Source organism: Moschus berezovskii, chromosome 15, assembly GCF_049115385.1.
Source record: "Moschus berezovskii isolate FMDL1 chromosome 15, NW_MosBer_1.0, whole genome shotgun sequence".
Taxonomy (NCBI): domain Eukaryota; kingdom Metazoa; phylum Chordata; class Mammalia; order Artiodactyla; family Moschidae; genus Moschus; species Moschus berezovskii.
Genome location: NC_142474.1, coordinates 74,897,967 through 74,922,689, shown reverse-complemented (window position 1 = coordinate 74,922,689; position 24,723 = coordinate 74,897,967). Strand labels below are relative to the sequence as shown.

The 24,723-nt window shown below is 41.2% G+C and overlaps 1 protein-coding gene across 13 annotated transcripts in view; it reads right to left on the bottom strand.

Annotated features, from left to right (window-relative positions):
* The window catches only part of LOC129556582 (ankyrin repeat domain-containing protein 26-like), a 99,895-nt gene that overhangs the window by 19,635 nt on the left and 55,537 nt on the right, over positions 1-24,723 (bottom strand). For 9 of the 13 annotated variants that reach the window (XM_088844244.1, XM_088844245.1, XM_088844253.1 and 6 more), the window contains 10 exons: positions 22,786-22,814; positions 22,619-22,691; positions 19,924-20,172; positions 18,804-18,886; positions 13,138-13,280; positions 12,805-12,864; positions 11,517-11,687; positions 9,536-9,569; positions 5,454-6,398; positions 3,685-3,837 (listed from right to left, as the gene is read on the bottom strand). In XM_088844244.1, the coding sequence (XP_088700370.1) occupies positions 3,685-3,837; positions 5,454-6,398; positions 9,536-9,569; positions 11,517-11,687; positions 12,805-12,864; positions 13,138-13,280; positions 18,804-18,886; positions 19,924-20,172; positions 22,619-22,691; positions 22,786-22,814 (1,940 nt within the window). Of the gene's footprint in view, positions 1-1,444; positions 1,579-3,684; positions 3,838-5,453; positions 6,399-9,535; positions 9,570-11,516; positions 11,688-12,804; positions 12,865-13,137; positions 13,281-18,803; positions 18,887-19,923; positions 20,173-22,618; positions 22,692-22,785; positions 22,815-24,723 lie in introns of all 13 variants that reach the window. The other 4 variants (XM_088844254.1, XM_088844247.1, XM_088844252.1 and 1 more) reach the window with 4 other exon arrangements.

Below are 24,723 nucleotides of genomic sequence, written 5' to 3'. Positions count from 1 at the left end.
TCTGACTCTTTGTGACCCCATGGACTGCAGCACGCCAGGCTGCCCTGTCCACCATCCACTCCCAGAGCTTGCTCAAACTCGTGTCCATCAAGTCGGTAGTGCCCCCAAATGAGGTACTGCCATTAAAAAAGAGCTGAAACATGTCAGAATGCCTTTGAACCTGGAGGTAGGTGGGACCTGAATGGCTGCAGAGAAAGAAATGAAAACCCAATGGGCTTCATGACACTGTACACAGAAGCCTGACGGTCCTTGAAGAGGCTGCCGGTGACGACTTCTAGGCAAGAGAAGAAAACGACACTGAAACATGAGGGGCAGAGGCTCTTGCTATGAAGCAGCTGAGAGTAAATCAATGAGAGGGATAAGCTAGCAGAAAAATTAAAAAGTGCTATTAAATATAAAGGAACCCAGACTCACTGGGTTCAATATCTGTATCCCCTTTAGAGCATCTCCACATGCCCAACTGTCACATGATGCCAAAGGACAGAAATGGCTTCTGGGCTAAGATCAAATCTAGGGTGCTGCCAGGAACACATGGTCTAAAGGTAACGCCTGTAGACTGTAAGTGTAAGACCCTGGAAAGACTTAAGGTGGTGCCTCAGATTCCTTTAAGCATCTTAAGAGCAAAAGAACGTTAAAGGGCTCATCCTGCAACGTTCCACAGAAAGCCCAAGGTGCAGTGCTTCCTTCAAAAAAGATTTTTGAGGGTAACTTTTCCAATGGCATGAACCCCAATCAAATTCATAGGACACTAAAAGCTTTAAAGAGAACCTTGGCAGCAAAAACCCTGCTTGTTTGTTTGACCTAACAGAGACTCAGCGTGAGTTGCCCAGTCATGTCTGACTCTCTGACCCCGTCGTCTGAAGCCACCAGGCTCTTCTGTCCATGAACCCGATTCTCTGGGAAAGAACACTGGAGTGGGTTGCCATTTCCTTCTCCAGGGGACAGGGCTTCCCTGATAGCTCAGTTGGTAAAGTATCCGCCTGCGGTACAAGAGATTTCTGGTTTGATCCCTGGGTCAGGAAGATCCACTGGAGAAGGGATAGGCCACCCACTCCAGTATTCGTGGGCTTCCCTTGTGGCTCAGCTGGTAAAGAATCTGCCCACGATGCAGGAGACCTGGGTTCGATCCCTGGGTTGTGAAGATCCCCTAGAGAAGGGAAAGGCTACTCACTCCAGTATTCTGCCCTGGAAAATTCCATGGACTATATGGTCCATGGGGTCTCAAAGAGTCAGACACGACTGAGCGACTCTCACTTTCACTTTCTCCAGGGGCTCTTCCAAACCCAGGGATCAAACCTGGGTCTCCTGCATTGCAGGCAGATTCTTTACTGTCTGAGACACCAGGGAAGTCCAACCGAGAGACCAAGACATACAAAAGGAGAAGAGGCCTTGGGATTTTCTTAGAAGTTCGATAGAGGAACCTGGCTTAGGAAACATGACTCACCTAAAGACAGAGGTCATTGCTGTTTGTAATTGGCGTTGTTACGGTCGCTGTATTTTGCCTGCAAAACAACTTGGTATTTCAGGCAGACGGCATGCCAGCAAAAGTGGTCTTCTACACAAGTCACAGGGAACTTGCTGCAAGGGGCAGTAAGGGGGAGCATGAGGCCCAAAACACACGTGTCCAGTACTTCAAAAACGTTCACTGGCTCCACTAACCAACTAGAACTTTTGTACTTTCCTCCATTTACAATAATTTGTAACTTAATTCCTCTCTGTACTACGCAGTGGACAATGACCATCGGTTAATATGCAAATAGCACCTCCTGGACAGAGTGGTACAGAACATTACACGACCATCAGAGGAAGGGGAAGTCACTGCCATGGAACTATTACCCGACTGCTAAATGAAAGTTCTGAATCAATTCATTCCCAGCAACTGTTAATGCCTAGCAAGTACTCGGATGAGAAGATGAAGGTTACCAGATACGGATATCAGAGAAGCCATCCCCAGAACCTGAGGCTGGGAAGATTAGAAATCCACTGGGGCCTGAAAGGCAAGATATCCGTAAATCCCACTTCTGGCTGCATAATGAAGGAAGGCAAATTTACATTTTACTACCAGAATCGGGGGAAAAAAATGAGCATTTAATTGAACAATTCTCCTCTATTAGATGAAGCACTTTCAATTTTACATTTAATTACGTAAAATACACGTCAATAAAAGTTTTACTACACCAGCATCTCCAAGAAGAAATTATCCGTACGGATGAAGTACTTAGTTATATCCTATCAATTGTTAAGCTAAACTACTTTCCATTTATGCAAGACAAGCGCTGTGCATATTAAGAAATATTCCCTGTTAGACTAATGTATCCTTAGACAAGATTCGCCCTCGTGAAAAAATGACAATAGTGTACAATGAAGGGCTAAACTGTTCTTCACAGACTAGACGACAGGGCTGAAGAGAAAAGGCTCCATGAGAGCTGGACAGTCAGGAAAGCTCTGGAGGAGGAGAGACTGGGCACCAGTCTGAATCAATGGAGAACTACCCAAGAGGAACAGAAACTGTGAAGACGGCAGGACAGTCTGAGCAAAGGCCAGAAAAGGAGAAAGCAGCCAGGGAACTCTGAGGACAAAACCCCACCACGGGGAAATAAAAGCATGTCCATCCGGAAACGTGCAAGTCAGTGCTCACAGCAGCATTGTTCGTAGCCGCAGAGGGGAAACAACCCAAATCTCCAACCACTTACGAATGGACAAATGGCTTAGCCACATACTGTTTCTTGTTTGACAATCAACAGAAACGGAAGGACTGGTACGTGCTACAACATGGATGAACCGCGGAAACACGACATCAAATGAGAAAAGCGAACCACACAGGAGCACACACTGTGTGATTCCATTCACGTGAAAACCCAGAACAGGCTGTCTACACAGACAGATATTAGACTGGGGGTTGCTGGGGCTGAGGGAGATGAGGGCGCCATAGGTGGTGGCTAAGGGATGCAGGGTTCCTTTTGGGGGTGATGGAAATGCTCTAAAATTGACTGTGGTCACAGGTGACACCTCTCTAGACTAAGAGATACTGAACTACACACTTGGAATGGGTGAAATATACGATACATCAATTACATCTCAATAGCTTTTAAAGAATCCAAAGGCACTATCTACTGTTCTTAATTCTCTATTTTTGATGTGCCTACTACACTGAGTACCTCCATGCTTTTACAATGTATCTAAAATGAAAAGCAAAGAAGGCAGTGCCTAACTTCACCTGGTTTGTATAATACACGTTCTGCACAAGTTATTCTGAAATGCACAAAATAAATACATACAGAACTCCACAGCCATTCACTAAAGTGAAGATGAGAAATGATAATTTTCTGGAACATTCCATTAAACATTATCCTCTGATTTTATCTGGCTTGCCTCATCATGGTAATACCGAGATCACGAAATAAAATATTATTCAATAGAAAAAAAAAAAGTCTCTCAACTTGTGTGAAGAATGATGCACAATTCTCCACTTTCCCAAGGGTATATAATATACGAAAAATATATACATATAATGCAATGGCAGAATGAAAGTCACAGTTTAAGAAACGAGTGCACTTAAAGATTAATAAAATTATAGTAAATTACTAGTAATGAAAATAAAAAAGAAAGCTGTCCATGAAAATGAGTGTCCTAAAACACTTTATCTGATGTATTAACTGTCGACCCATTCACTTTCACACATACCTGACTTGGGGGCTGAGGTAACTTGCTCTTTAAATCCCGTGCCTCAGCTTCTAACTTGGCAGGATGACGGGACATGACATCCAGGGACGCCTCCAGCGCAGACTGCTTTTCGAAGGTGTCAGACCGTTCTTGTTGAAGGTTTCTCACCACTGCCTAAGAAGATGCTTTGTCATGAGGTTATCAAATCACTTTACTATGACGTTATGTTAGTAACAGATGACTCCAACATAGGTACTTTGGAAACTATCACCATGGCTAGCAACTCACCTTCTTTTCGGCCTCCCTGACTGTGGTTACAGACCCAGAAGGGCTCCCCACCAGCCTTCCTGATATTAAGTTCCTCAGACGAAGGAGGCGGCCCCACTGTCCACACCCTGCCCCTCCCGATAAACCTGCAGAGCTTCACCACCTCACCTCCAGGACGAAACAGGCGTGGAGGTGGGACAAGCGGTGGGAAATTCCACACTGTGGAAACTCTTTATTAAAGAGGCTTCCATTAACATCGGAGATCTTCACATATTCAATCCCATGCTCAGATCTTTCCAACAGATTCCTTCCTCAGCAGAAAAATGAGGCCATTCCCTTGCTGCTGATCTGTTTTATATCTAGTCGTGTGTCTATGTTAATCCCCAACTCCTAATTTATCCCGCCTCCCCACCTTTCCCCTTGGCTAACCATAATATTCTGCAGGCATCTACATGGGAAAGGATCTGAAAATGAATGGATATACGTATGCCTATAACTGAATCAACTTGCTGTACATCTGAAACTAATGCAAGATTGTAAATCAACTATGTTCCAATATAAAACAATAATGAAATTTTTGAAATGAGGTTGCTCCCATGCCTTCAAGGAGCCTCGATAACCTGGCGTCCACCTGCCTCCAGGCCGCAGGCCCTACAACCCTCTCCTGACTCACTCCATCCCTGCTGCTCACGAATCCTGCCACCCTCCATTTTTATTGGGCAAACCGGTATTCGAATGACAGTAATTGACCCTTAAAAGGAGAATTATGAGCAAATTGTTTGCAAACATGTTCTAAGGAAATAGCAGAAATAGCAGTGGGAAGGTGAAATCAAGAAGGGCTTCGTTAAAGCTCACCACTTGAGTCCCAAATTATGATTTAATGACAAGTATATTTCAATGACTTGCCAATGAATTCTCAATTTAATGACAACTCTTTAAAGAGTTGAGAGGCCATAAGAATAAATGATTCAAGCCTGAAATGTTTTCCAAGTTAATTCAAATTGACATGAATAAAACTAAAATTATACCAACAAATATGACAAAAAGGTACGACAAGCTACTGAAGCCAAAGTACGATAGATAACTCATAGCCTCTGGGAAACCTGGACTTGACTGTCAAGGTAATCCGTGTAACTGAAGCTTAATTTCAAAATAATTCACTTTAGGTTTGAGTGTTTCTTTTATCTGCTTCATCGTGATACTGACATGTGGTTAGTATGGAGATTAAAATGATTGTCTGAATAGTAAAAGAGTAACTTACACCTGTCTATACTAAAAATTTAGAAATTAAGCTCTTAACATTTCATAAGCGACACGATGTCTCTACTCAAAGTGAAGCATCTCTCGAGTCTAATTTTTATTTGCTGGACACAAGGTGTGCCTTTAGTCTGTTTCAGGGACCATAGATTCACAGCCTGTGTATTTTTTAAATTCGGCTACATTCAACATTTAGCCAGAATTAAGAATCACTTTGACTTTTCTTTCAGGAAGTCTGAGAATTATTTCTCCTTCTGGATACTTACTTCTCCTTCTGCTTTCTCATTTTCATACTGACATATTCTCTCTTTCAAATGATCACATTCGTTGACCAACTCCTTGTTTCTTTCCTCCAGCATCAGATCTCGTTTCTCACTTTCAGCCTGAAGTATTCTCACGATCTGCTGAAACTGGTCTTGGATGCTGATGACCATCTTCTCTTTACTGTCGGCTCTGTTTCGTGCATCATCCAGCTGCTGTCGGAGCAACATGTTTTCACGCTGGAGTTGAGATAATCTCTCTTCTAAGGATTCCTGCTTTCCAAGGTATTCATTCACTTTGCCTTGTTCGTTCTGATACATGTGTTCGATATCCTGCTTTTGACACTCTGCTTGGCGTAAGTCTGTCTGGACCCGTTCTAACATCAAAGCCTTTTCTCGGAGATCATCTCTCGCCTGATGCAGCTTGATTTTTAGCTTATTGAATTTATTTTTCACTTTAGAAAGTTGCTGGGAAAGCATCTCATTGTTACTTTTCAGCTTAGCCATATCGAACTTCGTTTGGTCCTGCAAGCGTAACGTCTTGTCTTTTGCCTTCTGGGAGGCAAGTTCCAGGTCTCTTTGTGATGTCTGACCTTGGTCATGATCGTGCATGGCAGCAGCCAGTCTAGAACGGTGGGATTCCACTTCTGTTTCCAGGCTTTGTTTTGCGTTCTCCAGCTCAGGGTTTAGCGTTGTATTTTCAGCTATCGGAACGTTAAACTGGCCAGTATGCTGGAATATGGTAATTGTCAGCTTTTCCTTGTTCAATTTTATTGCCTTTTGAGGATAATCATTCTCTCCTTTTCCAGTTCCAATGTCCTCAAAAGATTTCTTTTCTTTTTCCTGGTTCTGGTTTTTCACTGTGTCTCTTTCTAGTCTTGGCATGGCAATTTCATCCTGCCTGTGGTTTCTGCGCAACAGACCTTTTGCTTTTCTACCACTATCAGAAACCTGAGTGAAACAAAGGAGAGTTTCAGTGAGTACTCAATAAAATGACAGTTCATCATTTCCTCTGAAATGAAAGACTAACCTGTATGTTTAGCCAGTGAAAAGACTGCACCAAGTGGATCTCCAAATGGAAAAAATAAGGTTCGATACAAACCTCAGACCTTATACAAGCAGAAATTCCCAAAGGTCCAAAAATTTATTTGAAGACAATGAATCCATGAAAGGAAAAAGAAAGCCCAAGGGGCTTTTCAAGCAGCTCAGAACTGGAAAGGCTTTTCTCTGAATTACAACAAACCCAGAAAGCTTAAAACAAAAGATTTATAGATCTGACTGCACTTAAAAATTGCATCTGATGTGGTATATTTATATAATGGAAAACTACAAAGCCATAAAAAAGAATGAACTAATGCTATCTGCAGCAACAAAGATGGACCTAGACCTGATCACACTAAGTGAAGTCAGTCAGACAAAGGCAAGTCATACCGCTTCCATGTGGAATCGAAAATGAACTTATTCACAAAACAGACACAGACCCACAGACATAGGAAACAAGCTGAGTCACCGTACAGGAAAGGGGGTAGGGGAAGGGATGGATAACTCAGGAGGTTGGGTTTAACATATACCATTTTATATAGACAAGTGTGTATAAAATAACCAGTAAGGATCTACTGTACAACATAAGGAATTACATTTAACATTCTACAAGAAGAATCTGAAAAGGAATGTGTGTGTGTGTGTGTGTGTGTGTGTGTGTGTGTGTGTGTGTTAGTCAGTCATGTCCAACTCTTTGCCACCCCATGGACTGTGTGTGTGTGTGTGTGTGTGTGTGTGTGTGTGTGTTAGTCAGTCATGTCCAACTCTTTGCCACCCCATGGACTGTAGCCTGCCAGACTCCTCTGTCCATGGGATTCTCCAGGCAAGAATACTGGAGTGGGTTGCCTTTTCTCCAGGGGATCTTCCCAACCCAAGGATCGAACCCAGGTCTCCTGCATTGCAGGTGGATTCTTTACTGTCTGAGCCAGCAGGGAAGCCCCATTTATATAATATACACACACATACACATATGTCTCTGAATCACTGCGTTGCACACCTGAAACTAACACAATACTGTACATCAACGATAATTCCATACCACCACCACTCGCTCCCTTAAAAACACTGCATCTGATACCTCCTATACAGCTACTTCACGTAAGAGCCTTAGCTCTCTATATACTTAAATAGATGAAATTTCATACAAAAAGTGTTTTCTTGAGAATATGCTACCTCTCTAACATTGTAATAGGCAACTGCAAGGCTTATACCCATTGACAGCTGCGCTAAGCACGTCTGCAAACATCAATTAACGCATTAGCTATAATGATTCTGGGAAGGAAGAAGTTAGAAACATGTAAGTACCCTGCAGGCTTTTCACCAGGTCTCTGACCCTACTAGTCCTCTGACATCAAACCACAGGCACTTCTCCAGAACAAACATATCAGTACAAACAAGTCTCCTATTTCACTCATGGTGCAGACACTCATGGCAAATAAGGAAAAGTTTAGAGAGCTCTTCATAGAGAATCATGAGATTATTTGCTGCTGCAGTAACTTCCATTACCTCTTCATACTGTTTAAAATAGTAAGATGGGGAAAACACGATGAGAAACATAATTATCACTAAACGTCTACAATGGCGTTTCTATCACTGTTTCAAAAGTTCCTTGTACTGACACAGGACACTCCACAGAGCAGAGGTTCATTTTCTCACAGGCACAAGAACGACTTCCAAAGCATGGTCTCTGAACCCCTACAGTTTCCTCCTGACCTTCAGTGGAAGTGGTAAACTAACCTAATCATCCACCAAGGAAGGGAAATCACTACCAAATACCAGAATAGCTACTGTTAGTCGCAAGAGTATTTTTTTTACTTTTTTCCCCTTGGTAGGAGGGGGACTTTTATAAGTTTATTCTAAACAAACAACTTCTTAAAGTGTACAAGAGTGTTTTTACAACTGATGTCACAGGTTTTACCAACTGAAAAACTGTAAGTGATACGAAAAGGCTGTTGATAGGGTACCGGTTACAAAAGTGATAGTGGAGCCAAGAACAGGCTCTGATTTAGACACTGAAGACGGTGACGTGCGTGGTGTGACCGACACTCTCACCCCAGAGCAGAGGGACGTGGTCGGGTAACGCAGTCGTCAGTGGAGCTCACACGGTCTGCCTGGCCTAAACCACGAGCAGGGTCCCGGCTCTGCGAGACAGTCCCAAAAATTTTGAGATCAATTCCTATAGAAAATATTTAAGCTCTCACTCTCCTTGAGTGAGGCCATGGTGTGTCCCTACCTGACTGCTGTAGACAAATGGATTTGAATTACAAATACTACTTTCCCAGCTCTTCCCGAGAGCTTTTCCTTGTGGCAGATCTGTGGCTAGGACCTCGGGGATGGGACCCAGTCCGTGTTTGAGAGGGACATTGGTTAGGGGAGTGAACTCCTCTGCTCTGAGATGCCACTCGAGAACTCTGCAGAATGAAGGACAATCAACTTCAAGAGTGGCTGTTTTCTACCAACTGCTGGAAAAAATCCACGGGGAGCATTCCTGCGCCTCTCGAGGATGCCAGTTAAACACACCCATCCTGGAGGACTCTACTGTGAGGGAGAACTCAGCTGGGAAAGCTGGAGCCAGCTCTGAGCTGTTCACGAGGCAGGTGGACTGGAGGGCTGACGGGCACAGAGGGAGGGGTCCACGACCATCAGCCACCTGCCAGATGGCAACCGGGAATTTTTAGAGGAAAGCATGTCGCCATCCTCGGAAGCAGTTTCAGATGACTGAGTTAAATCATCCAGGTCATTCACGTGATTACTTTGTTCTTTGACCTACACATGAACAATACTGTTTCACAATGTCCTTAAAATATGTATAAAATACACCCAGTGTACAAAGGTGATAAATCCCTTTACCAAAGCAAAAGCAGAGGCTTCGTAAAAGAACAGGTTTTTATCAAAAGGATAACTTCATCAACAGAGTTTCTAAATTATGTTTTCAAAGTAAATGTCTCTTCAACAACGGAAGATGTTCTATTTTGCCACTATTCCTTTGACGAAGTATTTTTAGAGAATAATATATGTTAAAGTTAATTTTTTTCATTTTACTATACCTTCTTCTTTTCATATGCTGTTTTCCTTGCAGGCCTAAAAAAAAAACACAAATGATTCTTTTCAGGCTAAAATTTAATAACTCAAAAATATAAACAATACCTAAATGTTTTTTATAGAACATCTTTGCATTCATAAGTAATTTCTATCAAAGGATGAAACAATAAAAAAGAGTACCATTAAAGGACAAAGAAAATATATCTGTAATATTAATAAAACATTAAATTTAGATCAAAGGAAAAGGAAAATCCTAACATTACTTGCGTTATGTGATAGAAGCAGTATACCAGGGTTTTTTGCAGTTGTCATTTTTAATAAGAACTAACTTTTATGGCAATAAAACCTATCTCGGAAGTATTCCCTAAGGCCTTATAAGAAAGAAACCCATTTTTTATCACAATGTTATTAGCTTTTTGAGGGCTTGTTATGCAATGGCTATGCATTATTACAAGCATTTGACATGCCTTAAAGGCATTTTAATCCTCACGATCATTCTGGGAGATAAGTAATATATATTAGATCTTTTAGCTAGGAAGAAATGGAGCAAAGAAAGGCTGAGGAACTTGCCCAAGACGACACAGCAGTTCACCAACACCCCCAAATTCAAACCCAGGAAATCTGGCCTGAATGCTGCTGTTCCAAAATATGCTGAGAAAGTGATACTGAAAATTCTTTTTATTTATTTATTTTTTATTTAACTGGCTTGAGCTTGAACTTTTTTTTTTTATTGGAGGCTAATTACTTTACAATATTATATTGGTTTTGCCATACACTGATATGAATCCGCCCCGGGTGTACATGTGTTCTCCTTCTTGAACCCCCCTCCCACCTCCCTCCTCCCCCTACGTCAAATCTTTTTAACTAATATGATACCAAATGAATCTATATTATTATTTCATGTCTAGCTATAACTACAAATGGTAACTCTGAATCTAAAAACATATTTCTATCAAAACAAAAAGACTTTAGATGTAGGCAATATTGGAAATCTACTTTCAATAAAGATTTGCTTTTTGTAAAGAAATTCATCAATACACATTCATTCAAGCATTCTGCTGTTTCCTTATGCTTCTGACATACACTTGTGGAGCACACAGTATGTGTTAAGGACACTTTCAGTACAGGAAGCATGGTTTTTCTCATTTAGATCTTTATCATCCAAAGTAATAAACTGTACAAGATTGATAATTGTTTCTACTGAAAATAAACAAAATCCTCCCCTTTTGAATGAAGTTAACATGATGTGATGTTTCACAGTACCTTACAAAATCATAGCTACCCTCGATGATACTATCAACTAGAATCATCAAGGAATGATTAAATCCTATTCAGTATAACCTAAGTATTTGTAAATTCATGATTATATAATTTTTAAACAATCTATGTATGATAGAATTAACAAGTAATCATCTACATATTCATTTACATAAGAATATTATGCTTCAGAGTCAATGAACAAGCCCTTACCAAAAACTACATATGTACATGTACATAATAATCATGTACAGTAATAATAATGGACAGTTAATTTATTGTAATAGTTTAAAGATAATGTCATACATTCAATAAGCTTTCTAATATTGGAAATGCAAACAGGATTAAATAAACACGTCCTCCGCTGGCTCATTTCCAACAGCATACACACTCGAGAAGCTCCCCTCTTAACATAAAACAAGAAACTCCTTTCAACTCCACATGCCTCTTCAATTATCATCCAGTTCTTTATTGCCTGCCCCAGTAAATATTCCCTACGGAGCTGTTTACGTGTATTCACTACAGTCCAGCTTCCAAGTGGACTATTTACTGAAATGACTTCCGGCCAAAGGCACAGGTCCTCTCCTTAACCTTTCTGCAGTGTTCATCCAGTAGAGTTGAGGATTCTCTTCTCTTGGCCTGTATGCTATATTATGCTGCTCTATTTCCAGAAGAGGTATTCAGTGCTAATACTACTTCCCCTAGAAATAAAGAATTTGTCCGTGTTACCTGCCATCCTCTCGATCCACTTTCCTCAAAATGCTGTCATCATTCACATGCAGCAGACCACCAGGCAGCGAATCGGTCTTTCCAAATATTGGTGCAATCACACATTCTTCCTGGGTCCATTTGCCATTGTTCTTTTTCCCTATTTCCTTCCTGGGCACGCCAGGATCGCTACTTTAAAGAATCCACAAAAAAGCCAACGTTTTCAAATAATTCGACTAACAAAGAATAAAAAAACAATTCTTGTAAAATTCCAACTCTTACCCATCTTAAGTCATTAATTAATTCACAAAACAGTTACAAAGTACCAACCATATGCAAGGAAACAAATTCTTCCTTCAAACACAGATATACAATTACGACACAATATGATATGTAGGAGTTGACATATGAAAGTCATTAGTGGAATAAGGAAGGATTTACAGAAGCAGTGAAGAGAAGAGGCCAAAAGGAAGAGAAAAGAGAGAAATCATTTCACTGGGAGATTAGAATGTGAGTACACAGGTCAGGCACACAACATCTAGGTTGTTTCCTAGGAACCTGGAAGGAAAAGTACAAAACACAAGAAAGTAGAGAGATGCATCTGGAAAGACACTGGGAAAAACCTCAAGGGCTACACTGAAAACCTGGGGCCCACTGGTTAAACACAATGATTCTTAGACGTAGGAGCCATAATCAGATTTACACTATATTTTTTGTTTTCCTTTTAAATACAGTAATGACTGAACGGAACTGAACTGAATGTTTAATTTAGGAATTTCCCTGGTATTCCACTGCTTAGGAATCTGCCTGCTAGTGCAGGGGGCACAGGTTCAATCCCTGGTCAGGGAAGACAGCACATGCCACGGAGCAATGAATCCTGTGCTCCACAACCACTGAAGCCAGCACCCTAGAGCCCATGCTCAGCATCAAGAGAAGCCACCACAATGAGAAGCCCAAGCACTGCAGCTGCAAAGACCCAGCACAGCCAAAAAAAAAAAAACCCTCAAAGAGAAAAGTAACAATTTAGATGATTTTGAAAATGACATGTGGCACATCCACCATGAAAGAAGCAATCAAATTTAGCGGGGTGGGGGGCAGTTTACTTGTAAACCACCCACATGGGTGACGTCAGCATCAAGGATGAAAGGCAGGTGCCTCGTCAGCTCTCCTGCCACCAGCAACAGTTTGGCCTCCATCCATGGACACACACAAAGTGCTAGGAGAAAACTGCCAACCAAGAGTGCTCCATCCAGAAAAGCTGTCTTTCAGAAATGAAGGAGAAATAAAAACTTTCCCAGACAAAGCAAACCTGAGAGAGCTCATCACCACTAGTCCCGCCTCATAAGAAATGCTGAAAGAAGTCCTCAAACTGAAATGAAAGGATGTTCGTTAGTGACATGAAATAAATTTAAACATACAACACACTGGTTAAGGCAAATATGCAGTCAAACGCAGAATACTACTGTAACATAGTGGTATGTTAACAAATAACTAGTATTAAGGCTAAAGGATGAGAGTACTCAAAATAACCATATCTCCAGTAAAATATAAAATTCGTCAATCACAAGCATTAGCTCAAGTTAGAAATGATTTTACAGGCAATTAACAAATGACCTACTGCTAAATATCGATAGAGGCTTACCTATCAGAACCTTCACTCTGCATGGCAGGAAACTCCTGCTTCTTGTTTCCTCCACGCTTTCTCTGCTGAATCCATCGGCTCTCAGCAGCAGCATCCCAGACGCTGTCTGATACTTCCACTTCACTACTTTTTCCTTCTTCAACCTTTAATGAAAGTTTGACACTAAGAATGATTGCTATTACTTAATTCTAGAGACTCTTATTATTTGACTCAGCATTTGCCCTGATGTTAACTGATAAAGATATTTTTGAACTTAATTTTATCACTTACAAGTCACTGAAATTTTTCTAAAATGTGCTTCTTTCTGTTTGAGGGAAAGAAACAAAATGCCCAAAATTTCAAGAAAGGCTTTCTTAATAAGATACAGTTATCCACATCCAGTCTTCCCCATCTGAATGGCAGAGATAGAGAAATAAACACACACAACATCTGTCCTCTTCGGTCTTTACCACCTGGATTTTCCATGAAACAGTCAGATGTAGAGGATGTGACACCTTAGTGCCTCAGAGACAGAAAGGAATCTTTCTTCTTTCTGGACTAAAGCTATTCTTTCCCCACTGCCTTTTCCAATTCTTTTTTCACTGGGATCCAGGCGAGAGCAAAAACCTCATGGTGTTCACTGAAATATATGAACCAAAGCTTACCAAAACACAAGCAGCAGAATGAAACTGAGGAGAGGTTAGTTAGTGTGGAATTCTGGAATATAAGTAACGCTTCCCAACTCCACATTCAATAACCATCAGATTTTATAGCTAGAGGGTACAGAAATAACTATCTACCTTTGCCCACTATTTACCAATAACAGCTCTAAAATAAAAAAAAGGTTAAATGATAAGTTCAAAGCCCCTAAAGTGGCATTCCCTAACATTTTATGGCACCAAAAGAGATGATACAATTCTGTAATCTTGAATCCGATAAAATTACCAAACAAATTCCTCAAATGAATCAGGTAAGTGAAAAGCGTGACTTTGGCAAAGTAATTTAAGTCTTAAGTTGGGGGTAGGGTTTACTCTCTTTTTTCTTTAAAGGAGAATAGCTACATTTTCTTCTTGTTTTGTCTTACACAAAAGAGCAAGCAAGTTTCAAAACCTACTATGGAAGAAAGAAATATCTCACAGCATCTCAAACATCAGTTTTTTCTTTGGAGATACACACTTGATTCTTTTTCTTTTTCTGCTGAGGGTGTATACTACCTATTGGCTTCCCTGGTGGCTCAGATGTTAAAGAATCTGCTTTCAATGCAGGAGACCTGGCTTCGATCCCTGGGTTGCGACGATCCCGTGGAGAAGGGAATGGCTATCCACACCAATGATATTCTGGCCTGGAGAAATCCATGGACAGGGGACCCTGGCCAGCTACAGTCCATGGGGTCGCAAAGAATCAGAGACGACTGACCAACTCTCACACACACATATACTACCTATGTGACAAAATCACACATGTCAAAACTTACTACATTTTAGTAAACAACATAGTGAAGAGGACTCTCTCAAAAGAGACATCTGAGAGTGGTGATTAAAAACAGCCTGAAGTGGCCATGTTGGATATCTAAGTGCCCAGGGACTGAGGAAAGCAGAGAAGGTCACACATATTCAACCACAAGGAAGAGATTAGAGGAAATGTGTGTTTCTGTCCCTTCTCGCAGTCTCTGCTTTCTTCCCATTCTGTGGAAATGCAACGTATATTTAAGCCAACAAAGTTAAACAAACACACACACACTGCAAAACCCTAGTTGATCATAGTCCTTGAACACTTTCCTCGGTGCTTATTCTGGCTCAGGCGGTTACATGGTGTGTAGGTAAATGAGTTTCCCAGTCCAAATGAAAGACTGACAGAGACAGAATTAGATTGATTGAAGGACAAAAGCCATGAAAACAGTTTCCTGAATTCCTATTATTTGGATGGCAGAAATAATCTATTTCTACACAAGTACCTATTTAGATGACCCCACTTTATGCATAAGTAGAAAATCAAAATGGACCAGATCATCCAGAAAGGGAGAAACCACAGCAAGAGCAAATGAACCTCTACCTCTTTTGCAAGCTGAATGGTCTCTTTTTCCAAAGCTAACAACACTACTTGTACCATGTCTATTGTGTTCTTAAACCTCTGCATATCCTTCTGCAGTTCTTCATTGAGATACACTTTGGATGCTCTGTGACTATTCGGTGGAGAAGAGTTCCCATTTTCTAATTCGGTCCCACGCTTTCATCATCACTAGCACTGCAATTACCTGCATGCAGTAGCTTCTGGAACCAGTCCTGTATAGGTTTGGTTTTCTTATCAGTATTTTTAACGACAGCAGGAGTACCGTGAGTTTTTATTTGAATTACGTATTTCATCTTACCGGAGCAGACAAGCCACAGACTAGATTGATGTGTCTGTCCGATGTCTAATTTCCGACTAGTGGGATTTTGCCTCGTATTGTCTGATATTTTCATATCAAACTCTTAGTCTTCTTTCACTTCAAATGTAACTACCTGGTTCCCTACTTTTTTATTTTCTACATCATTATAAAAACTCTCCTCATTTTTGATAAACACATGTTCAATATCTAGTTTATCACTTTCAAGGTCTATTTTATTTTCACTGAAACCAAGCCTTGAAGGTGACTGACAAGCGTATCCCGGGGACCCACAGTTTATTCGACGAAAAAACATTTTCGAGACTGGGTTCTTTTTGTTGAGGACATACTTGGAATACTAGAGAGACAGCTACTCCAAATGCATCTTTCTCCCCACCATCAGGTGTATTATTTGTCATGTGAGGAGGTATTTCCTTTCTGTTTGTTCCTTCTTTAGGGTGATCATGTAGTGACTCCTCCTGAGGACAAATAATAATTTTGTATTTCTCACAAATTTCACCTAACGTCTGCTTTAACTCATTTGTGATGGTTTTAACTTCTCCTTCCATTCTAATTTGCCTTGCTTGATCCACATGTTTTCATACTTCTCCACATAAGGAGGCCCTGAACGTACAGATCTGTCCTGTCTACAACATTCCTTATTCATTTCCAGTTCTTGAGGCAACTTTTGCAGCTGCAAGAGTGGAAAATTAACTGGTTGATTTTCAGGTGTCTTTTCTGGCAGGGTTCAGTTCAGTTCAGTTCAGTCGCTCAGTCGTGTCCGACTCTCCGCGACCCCATGAATCACAGCACGCCAGGCCTCCCTGTCCATCACCAACTCCCGGAGTACACTCAAACTCATGTCCACAGAGTCGGTGATGCCATCCAGCCATCTCATTCTCCGTCGTCCCCTTCTCCTCCCGCCCCCAACCTTTCCCAGCATCAGAGTCTTTTCCAGTGAGTCAACTCGTCTCATGAGGTGGCCAATAATGTAATTTTTCACTAATCCAGTATGGATAAAGAAAAGTCAGAAAATTATTAAAATTTCACTGTTAAACTTCTTAATTTATATGTAACTACTCACAAATCACCAGATCACAACTAAGAAGTGAAAAATAACTTGCCTTACCCAAAAATAGGAGAAAAACATTCACTCACAAACCCAATTTTGCAACTGTATGATTGATTTAAACAATGCATACATGTGAAATCTACCAAAAATGAATTAGATGATTTTTAATGTTCTAAATGCTTCTTCCCTTAAAAATATTTCACCTCACTACACCATATATAGGGAGTCCCTACAGCATGTCTGTTAAGTGTAAGGTCAAAACGGCCCAATGATGTTAGATAAAAGAACTCAGACACCAAACAGGTGATTTAACAAGCTTTCATGGCAAGGCGCTCCCTGGCGGGGTTCCCGGACCCAGGTAAGTGAGGTCGAGGAAGTCCGCGCCCGAACAAAGGCAAGAGGCAGCTTATATAGCTTTACAGGAAGAAACAGCGAAATTTTTCCCGATAAGGCAAGATTTGGAGTGGTGGTCCCTCATAGGTCAGTTAGCCGGGGAGGCAAGACTGGGTTGGTTGCCCGGTCTGCTCAAGGTTGTGCTGACGCAGTGAAATAGTTTTTGCTGTTTCTGGGCAGAATGCTGTTTCTGGACAGTAGGGGGAGGTTAGGAGAGGGTTGATTTCTACCAGGAACCGCTATATCAAGGACACTCAAGCAGTGGGGGAGGGAATGAGGGAACAGAGCACAATAGTCAGCGTTTTTTCCACCAGCAGGGAAAAAAGGAAGGAGGGGAAGGACAAGAGGCCAAGATGGCCACCGAGGTCCGACCTTACATTAAGATTTTTGGTTTTCCGTTTTAAGGACTAATATCTGGAGAATTAATAAAATATCTTCATATGACCAGGAGCTAAAATCAATTAACACTGATCAGACAGAGGAATCAATTCCTAAATTTTAACACAAATTATATATTACGATGGAGTTATACATCAATACATATCACCTGCTTACATTCAGTTATGTGTGTGCTAAGTCGTGTCTGACTCTGTGACCCCAAGGACAGAGGCCGACCAGGCTCCTCTGTCCATGGGGGTTCTCCAAGCAAGAAGACTTCAGTGGGTTGCCACACCCTCCTCAACCCATGCCTTCCCAACCCAGGGATTGAACCCAGGTCTCCCACACTGCAGGCGGATTCCTTACTGTCTGAGCCACCAGGGAAGCCCAACAATACTGGAGTGGGTCCCCGATCCCTTCTCCAGGGAAATTTCCTGACCCAGGAATTGAACCGGGGTCTCCTGCATTGCAGGCAGATTCTTGACCAGCTGAGCGACCCAGGAAGCCCCTGCATTCAGTTATCTTATGTTCTGCTGCTGCTGCTGCTGCTGCTAAGTCACTTCAGTCGTGTCCGACTCTGTGCAACCCCACAGACGGCAGCCCACGAGGCTTCCCCATCCCTGGGATTCTCCAGGCAAGAACACTGGAGTGGGTTGCCATTTCCTTCTCCAATGTATGAAAGTGAAAAGTGAAAATGAAGTCGTTCAGTTTTGTCCGACTCTTACTGACCCCATGGACTGCAGCCTACCAGGCTCCTCCGTCCATGGGATTTCCCAGGCAAGAGTCCTGGAGTGGGGTGCCATCGCCTTCTCCTATATTATGTTCTAATATCCACCAAAGAAAGGGGATAAAGCATTCTTCATAATATCTACTGACTTCCCACCCTGAAATGAAATAACTTAGAATGTTATTATTTGTACTCTAAAAACAAAGGTCCAATCTAGAAGGTTCGATTCTCCTAATAGGCAACCTGGTTGATTCTATGACCCCACTCTCTCCCTGAATGTTCATCCCAAGTCAATCATGCTGAGATGATAGGTAGAATGAATCTTTCATCTCGGCATCAGTGACTGGCGATTTCAACGGAAAACCATGAGCCACTGGGAATGATTTCTCTTTACACGTATCTCGGTCAGAGGCCGTCATATTGTTCGTAATTTCAACTGCTTAACCTTATGATTCAGTATTTGATATCACCTTAATCATGTAATGAAGTTATAAAAATGGAAGAAGTAAACAAGTCAGGAACTTTTTTCCCCTCAATTCCAAAGACAAACTATAAAGTATAATAGATTCTAACAGCATTTTAAGTTGTATAGTTAAAGGGCTAGAAAACTATTAAATTATTATCTATCAATTCTAAAAGGATAATTGTGAAAGGCACTTTATTTGTTATGGACTCTGTTACACACCGGATTGTGTTGCTAAAGCAAAGAAAATGGTAGTAAACCAGAAATTTCAATTTATAGTTTTACTCACCTGTGAATGGTTCCTTTCATCTCCATCAAGTTTTTCTTGTTCTTCCTCCAATATCACGTCCAAGTCTAGTTCTCCTGACAAATCTGCATGTTTAGGTAAAATTACTTAGAATATTTAGATAAAAGACATAATCTTTATTTAAAACACAGACTTAAAAGAGTGTATCAAGTGACAACTTAAGTTCATCTTGTCTTCAGATGAATATTTACTTCTTTAAGAAATCCTTCCAATGATCAAAAGCTTCAACAAACCATTTGGGAACTACCAGAGGTCACCAGGATACAGGCACATAAACATCTCAAAGATTCATTCATGAATTCATCCAAGCATCCGTGAAAAAAACAATCAGAAACCAAACAAAATTTCAAAATGCAGGACAGACATATAAAGCCACAGTATATTCTCTTCTCTGCTTCATCACAGTACCTTTTCAACAACACGCCAAGCCTCAACTGCATTATTATTCTTAGTTTACGAAATTCCTCTTACTTTGTACGCTTTTATCAATTCCTTCATCTAAAATGCTTCCCTGTACTCTTCTGACGAATTACTTTTCATCTTTTAAGACTCAACCTGCTTTGTGACTTGCCCTTGATTACAGCTGTCTTTCCCCAGATAAACAGCTGTCCCTTTCCTTGTAGCTACCTTAGTACTTTGTAGATTTTTCTAGGGTATCTTTATAGACTTCTCCAGTGATAGACATACATCTGAACTGTAAACTATTTCTTCACATGTCTATCCTCTTAGCTTCTAGACTGCAGAGGACAAGCTGTCAAAAATCACCTTAGTATAAATATTCTTAATTATTTTTCAATAATTACTGTCTACCGAGGTCTCACAAAGAGTCCCAAAGTTCTAAATATAGTCCTGCTACCCACGCTGAGACGCATGCTAAACACTAGCCTAAATGAACTTGCTTCCTCCAAACTCTCTTTGTTATTTCTTTACTATGGTCAGAGGGAGAATGCAAGCACCTTAAGAGGTATTGTTTGGCTGCAGGTTGCATAAAAGGAGTCAGCTAAGGTAGACTTTGCCACAAAATCTGATCCGGAACCGTCAGAAGGACGGTAAGGCCGTGCCCAGGGGGCGCGTGGCTGAGTGCCCTGGGCTTCTGCATTACCTTCTTTGCTTTCTCTGTTCTTTGGCAGCGGAGACTGGCACAGGTGATGGGGCGTGGAATTCCCTACCAGAAACACCGCTGCCTTTTTCATCTTTTCTTTATCTGGTACGGTCTTCAGTCCGAGTTCTGTGGGTGCCGACTGATTTTTGGTCACTGACTGGGACACCAACGGACGCTGATCATCAACTTTCAAATGCCCGGCTCTTTGACAAGTCTCCCTACTGAGGCTCCAGCTAGTCGAATCCCAATCTGAAAAATGTGAAAACAAAGTCTCCATGGATCAGGATCTGAGGCAGAATACAACTCTGCCTACCTCGTACAAAGGCTTTCTTCAGAGAATCAGTTCCACGTGCTCCTTCCCCTCAAATTCAGTACTCCTTCAGAGGTTACGCTATCCCACGTGTCACTGTCATTCATGAAGAGATGTTAACTAGCGTGTCTCGCTGCTTCTACGTTTTCTTTTCCAGTATTACTTTGAGTCACCCAATCTTTATTACATACTCTGTATTTCATAAGAACTTTATTATTATTTTCCTTGAACATACAAATATTTTATTAACAAAATTTATCTCTAATTTATTTTACCTTTAATTTTGCATGACAATATTGTGTGTTCTAGAGACCATGGTTTTCAAAACACTTTTAATGAATGGTACTACTTTAACTAATGGTAGAAACCTAGACAACATATTAGAAAGCAGAGACATCACTTTGCTGACAAAGGTCCGTACAGGCAAAGCTCTGGTTTTTTCAGTAGTCATATGTGAGGGCTGGACCATAAAGAAGACTGAGCACCGAAGAATTGATGATTTCAAATTGTCATGCTGGAGAGACTCTTCAGAGTCCCCTGGACAACAAAGAGATCAAACCAGTCAATCTTAAGGGAGATCCACCCTGAATAGTCATTAGAAGGACTGATGCTGACGCTGAAGCTTCAACACTTGGCGCGCCTGATGCGAACAGCTGGCTCACTGGAAAGGCACCTGATGCTGGGAAAGACTGAGGGCAGGATGAGAAGGGGAGGGCAGGAAGAGAAGGGGGCGGCAGAGGATGAGATGGCTGGACAGCATCGCTGATTCAATGGAAAGGAACTTGGGCGAACTCCAGGAGCTGGTGAGGAACAGAGAGGCCTGGCTACAGTCCATGGCGTCACAGAGTCGGACACGGCTCAGCGACTGAGCACCACCACCACCAACAACAACTTTAATTTCACTGAGACGGTCCTTCCTCAATGGACAAATGTCTTCACTCATTTTTAAAGCCTTGGATAAACATCATAACCTGCAGAAGGAAATGGCAACCCACTCCAGCATTCTTGCCTCTTGCCTGCAAAATCTCTTGGACCGAGGATCCTGGCGGGCTATAATCCATGAGGTCGCAGTGGCTGAACACGACTTAGCGACTAAAGAAAAACATCATGAACTTATATGATAAATGAAATGAACTGAAATGAAATGAAATGAAATGAAATGAAATGAAACATCATGAACTTATATGATAAATGAAATGATAGCCTGGTGTGTGACTAATGGTTTCCATGTGAAAATAGGTAAGTGTAGGACCACACTGGATCCAAAGAGCACAGAGGGACATGAGACAGGAATGAATACACCACAAAAAACTAAAACTGTCAGATCTAAATTTCTTAACAGAAGTCAAAGGAACAAGCAAGAAATGTAAAAAGGAAACTTAAAACCATGTGTCAACACAAGGGCCCCTTTACCGTTTCACATCCAACCACTTCAATGGTTTAAAACAGGGGTTCTCAAGTGTCCCCTCAGAATCGCTGAAGTCCAGAGACCCATCGGGTCAGGGGGTCCAAGAGGTCAGAACTATTTTCACAACAACAGTAAACATTCCTTCCATTCTCATTCTGTTCTGCGGGCACAGTGGACTTCTTCAGAGACACGAGATGTGCTATCACAGCACTGAGGACTAATGGAATCAGCAACTATGATTGTGTGTGCCTGTATTTTAAGGTTTTCAGTTTTATTGAACCACAATAGACTTAAACAAAGTTCCTTGGAATGCTCAATAATTTCTAGAAGTATAAAAGGATGCTAAAGCTGAAAACTTTCAGAATCGCTGTTTTCAAAGATTATGTCTATCGAATCTAAGGGATGATTACTCCCCCTACTTGTAATAATCAAAGACACCAAACACACACACACACAGAGTCTGCTTATCAAAACATCTGATCGGCCTACATTCATCTGTGTAACAACACTAAAATGAAATAATTATCAGCTGAAATACAACTGACAGGTTAGCAAGTGAACCTTTACTCTAAGTAAAGGTCAGAGTTCAAATAAGCATTTTTGGACACTGGAAAAATCTTACGGTCTAATAATTAATCTCTGAGAACTCTTGAGAGTATAGAGATTCCAAACTGAGAACTTAAGGGTATCGAAACATATACAGAAACATCTTGAGTTCAAGCTTACATTTTAAACATTTCTTGTTCATATGCTTGTAAATATCTTACCTTTCAAAACATGGATACCAACAAAAACATTTGCCTTATGTATGTCCAATTCTGCTATTAAGTTTGCAAAGAAAAGTTAGGAGTATGAAGAGCTAGCATTTCAAATATTTCAGTGTCCCTCTTTCCAGAAGGGACTTCCCTGATGGCTCGATGGTAAAGCGTCTGCCTGCAATGCAGGAGCCAGGGTTAAGTGTGTATCACAAAATTTACCTGAACTAGAAGTTTGTGGACCCTTCTTTCCGGCTGTTTTATTAGGAACAGAATCCTTCACTCCGACTGCAGGCTGAATGGGTTTGGAAACAAGTTGATTAATAAATAATGTACATATGATACAATCCACAGTTCATAATTCAAGATAAATGCATAAACGTTTTTACCTTCACATTAAGACATTTCTCAGGAGGATCTAAAAGGCAAAGGGACATAGAGTTAATTAATTACATGTAATTACATTCATGCAGAGTTAGTACCGAGCAGAATCCTCGTGCTCAGCCTTGACATTGAATACATTTGGTTTCAGTGTCTTGTTTTTAGGGGGATGTTAGGACACCGGCAAGACAGACATATGAATCCATTACAGATAGTGAAGAAAAATTAGGAATACAGGTTTACCTAAACAGGCAGTAAAATTTCAAAAGTAACATCATGTTTTCAATGAACTTAGAAAATACCAAAGAGCACACAGACCAACGTGAACATGCTGACTGATGAGGAGAAGATGGATCTTAATCGGAGGAGCAAACCATGACCCCAAGAAGACAAAGGTGAAAACAGATGGCAAATGCAACAGTGTATCTTGAATGCAATACAGCAGTACCATTTACACCATTATACTACAAGGATTTAACATGTTCTTCAATCTGCCCAGTCATTTAAGAAGTGCACCGTTGGGATGACAGTTCAGCTCAATGTATAATTCATTTCTCATCAGAGAAAGAGTAATGAACCGAGTAGCTCGGATATACCCTTGTAGAAAATGGTTCATAAAAATATTCATTTTTTTCCCCATACCCATGTGGGCTACTGGTATGCCTGCATGTCTTGGCTCCTCTAGTTTAGCCATCTTAAAATTTCTCGATCCGCTCATGCAAGAAGGCTATATAAGACACACCTACAAAATAATGTACAATAAATTCTCAACACTGAAATACAATGATCAAAGGGAAATAATCAACTCAATTGACACAGAAGTATTAGATGCTAAAAATCCTGCATGTTTTAAAATCAGTGTAGGTATTTATTGAAAATAACAATTCTAACATTTAGGGAATGAACCCTATCCATCTGTTTTGTTTCAAAACTTAGTTTGGTTGGGTACATCACGCTAACGCTTAAAAGGATTTCTGTGAAACAACTGTCAAAAAATCAGTTATCTTAAAAATAGTCAATCCCTCCATATTCAAATTAATCTAATTTGGATCACAAATAGCAGTACAACATATATCTTTGATGTCTATCGTTACTTAGAGTACCTGGGGTTCACCCTACTTCTAGCACCCCCTCCTGCCTCCCGTAGTATTGTCGGGAACAACAATGATCTTATCTCTTTTCAGGGCAAATACATGGAAGCCTCTGGAAGGAGTTCTCTCAAGGTTCCTCATCAACTCCAAACTCGCCTCCCTGAAGCCCTGCTTTCGTCCTTTGGTCCTTTCACTAGGGTCCTTCCTCTGTGAAGGGGAACCTTTGGACTCGTGGTCTGAATTCTTTCCCTTTACACTCTTCCTGTGGATCATCCCCACCACTGCTTTCTCCCTCCCTGCTTAACGTGCTCCTTCGACTCTTTGCTTCCCTCTGGCTATAGACACGCTCAGAGAGAAACATAAAACAATGCTTTTCCTTGATCCTGTTAGGCCTGCACCAGCCAATGCTCTTCTTCCAGATTTCTCTAAACGCAAGGCTACACCCTTGCTACTCAGACAGCTTGTTAGAAATGCAGAAACTCAGACCTCCTGCTCGGCATGTGCACTTCCCACAAGGTGTCCAGGCGACTAATTAACATTTGAGAAACTCTAGTCTATGCGGAGTCTGCTTCTACATGACTTCCACTTCATTCATTCTCCTGAAATCTCAGCCTCAACTCCTCACTCTAACACTTCCCCCAAAACTGAAACTGCGTTACCAGTTGGAAACTTTCCAGTGGACTCTCTATCAGGCTGTGGGTTCCTTGGTCTCCCCATCACGCCCCCTGCTCTCTCCTCCTTTCCAGCTCTCTTGTTCTGTCCCATGAGACACCATCCTACAAAGCAGCAGCATTTCCCATTACAGCTGAGCACCTACCCCCAAGCTCCCCCAGAGGATGACAACCCGCTCTGCCT